Raw genomic sequence first — 3,027 nt, 5'->3', positions numbered from 1 at the left:
AGTAAACTGAGATGAAATATTCATTTCTGTATATACTTTTGGTGACATTTTTGTTTGGTTGTGCGCAGATTTTTCTTTTCTTTTATTCTCCTGTTATATTTTTCTAATACAGTGGATAATCGTCTACTCACCCCTGTTTACATCTCAGCTGTTTTTGGTTTTTAATATAAAAATGAGACCAAGATAAATCATTTCAGCACTTGTTTTCACCATTAATGTGACTGTTCAAGAGGGGTAGTAAAAATAAACAACTAAAATTATGTGGTTGCCAAAGTGTGCACACCCTCTTACAACCCAGATGTGGCTGTGTTCAGAATGACCCAGTCACATTTCAACTCATGTTAAATGGGAGTCAGCACACACCTGCCACCATTTAAAGTGCCTCCTAATCTCAAATAAAGTTCAGATGTTCTAGCAGAAGCCTGAAGGTTTCGTGCTAGCACTGACTGGTATTTAGAACTGTTCATAATTCCTGCCTTCCCGTTGCAGCTGAATAAAAACAACCCTCAAGCATGATCCTGCCACCACCATGTTGTGTTTGCGCCAAACGTACATTTTGGAATTATGGCCTAAATGTTCAACGCTGGTTTCATCAGACATAACATATTTCCCACATGTATTTGGGAGAGTTTCTTTTGTGTTTTGGAGATTTTCTTTTGAGTTGTACAGGTTATAAGTCACATGAATGGTGTGAAAAAAGGTGAAATGATTTATCCAGGTCTCATTTTTTACATCACAAAAACCTGGCATCGAACAGGGGTGGGTAGATTTTTTTTTTTTTTTTTTGCCACTGTATGTTACTCAAGTTTAACACTACTGTACTGAATCTTGTAAAGAAGTACCTAATGTTGTGGCAACTCAGTATTCAACCACTTAAGAATGATAAACAACACGGGTCAACAACAACTTTATTGTCGAAGATGTTTTTGCTGATTTATGGCAATTTTGATGTGCCGAATCCAAATACATTTGTTTGGCTCAGTCAGGTCAACGTTTTGAAATATGGCCACGATTTATTTTATTTTTTTTACATTTTTGTTTCTATATACAGTTATTTTCGCTTTATATCGGGGGTTCTGAACCTTGAGGCGAGCCCCTCAAGTGAGTCCTTCCTTATAAGAAATGAAATACTATTCATACTATTCAATGTACAGTACGTGAAGTTTGTAACATTCGATGAATAAACTGTCAGAACGCAATGTTTTTTCTCTTCACAATCTATCTATCTCGGATGAGAAATATTAACACAAATCGACCGATAATGTGACAAAAATGTAAATGTGAATGATAATGCCGGTGTATTTGGTCCAGTTTGATCCAGTTCCAGATTGGCATGAAGAAGATGGACAATATGCGCGCGCGCACACATACACACGTACACAAAAATGCCAGGCATTTCCATACACTTGAGTTTGTTTGAACTAGTTACCGTCACATTCCACAAGCCTATTATTATGAGTTTCTGGTCATTACAACTGGACAGCCAGGAAGCACTAATTGTGTTATAGTACAATAACACACACACACACACACACACACGTGCGCACACACAAAACAGTGCACGATTGCCACAGAGAGGATGTTTCTCTTGCACTCTGGCAACATGAGTGCACTTCTTGTACAACACACACCGAGAGGGCAGTTCCGCTTCATCATGGGCGACTAATTGCAGCCCAGCATGCCGCCAGGACGTTTTGACCCAGCCTCCAACGGTTATTAGTCCACAGGTATTTATGGACACTTATTCCAAGTGTATAAGACCACCTGAGCACAGCATGTAGCCGCGTGTTTGAGACAAGAGTGGCCAACGAAAGCTCGATATTCCTAACTTTTTGTGAGTAGTGTAGTACTGATTGATTGCAAATGGATAGAAACACAGTTGCACCCTATCAAATTAAAATAGAAGCCATTTCATTTCATCAATGGCCACTTCCGCAATAAGGAGTTATAGGATTCCTTGATGGTTTATGCTCTATGTGGCATGATATTCGGTATTTTACATATCTTATTCATTTATTTGGATCAACTGGTCTGGCTCCTGTCATGACAAAAAGCGGAAAAAGACCCACTAAATTAGGAGTATACTCTACATTAGGATGGAAGATTTAGTATAATTGTTAGTGAATTCAGATGCATATAAATACAGTGGCTATAAAAAGTTTACACACCCCTGTTCAACCGGCAGGTTTTTGTGATGTAAAATAACGAAGCCTTCTCCTGGCTGACGCGTTTTAACAATGAGATCCCTCTGATGCTGTTGGATCTGTCTTCGTGCTATGGCGTGTGCCACAAGATACAACTACAAAAAAGTCAGGAAAAGCCTTCTATAACATCGGAACTTTATTTGGGGTTCATTAGAGGCACTTTAAATTGTGGCAGGTGTGTGCTGACTTCCATTTCACACGAGTTTGAATGTGAATCTGGAAACAGCCACCTCCCCATGTATAAGAGGGTGTGCACACTTATGTAACCAAATGATCTTCGGTGTTTATTTTTACTTCCACATCTCAAAAAGATTGTATTTCAATTGACTTGTACTGGTTATAGAGCACATTAATGGTGGCAAAAGTTCATTTCATCATTATTAAAAAAAAATTTTTAAATCCCATGAACCTGGTATTTGAATAGCGGTGTGTCGACTTTTTTTTTTTTTAAATTTAATATCCACTGCAATTGACTAGTGACCAGTCCAGACTGCACCCAGCCTCTTCTTCCAAATTCTGCTCTGGTAGGCTCCCGCTCACCTGCATAGTGAGGATAAGATGTATCAAAAATGGATGAAAATATATTTATTGAGATATTAAATCAATTCGTATCATTTTCCTCACAGACTTGCATACAACCTGACAATCCATTATAGTCTCCCTCTTCTGGCCATTATGAAGAATGCACGTGTATATCAACCATGCATTTATTTGTACCTCTATATTGTGCGCTAAATACTTACTGGCATTGTGGAGGGGCAAGTATTATTGAATGTCTCATAAGCTAAAAGTGATTCCTTCGGGAAATAGCCCATGTTACGGA

The 3,027-nt window shown here is 38.5% G+C and overlaps 1 protein-coding gene across 1 annotated transcript in view; it reads right to left on the bottom strand.

Annotated features, from left to right (window-relative positions):
- The window catches only part of cgref1 (cell growth regulator with EF-hand domain 1), a 15,318-nt gene extending 12,568 nt beyond the window's left edge, over nt 1–2,750 (bottom strand). Inside the window, exon 1 of the mRNA XM_061671002.1 lies at nt 2,745–2,750. Coding sequence (XP_061526986.1) covers nt 2,745–2,750 — 6 coding nt within the window. The remainder of the gene's footprint in view (nt 1–2,744) is intronic.
- Between the last annotated feature and the right edge of the window lie 277 nt (nt 2,751–3,027).

The sequence above is a fragment of the Phycodurus eques genome, chromosome 2 (assembly GCF_024500275.1).
Source record: "Phycodurus eques isolate BA_2022a chromosome 2, UOR_Pequ_1.1, whole genome shotgun sequence".
Lineage (NCBI taxonomy): Eukaryota > Metazoa > Chordata > Actinopteri > Syngnathiformes > Syngnathidae > Phycodurus > Phycodurus eques.
This window is presented reverse-complemented; position numbering and strand designations above follow the sequence as displayed.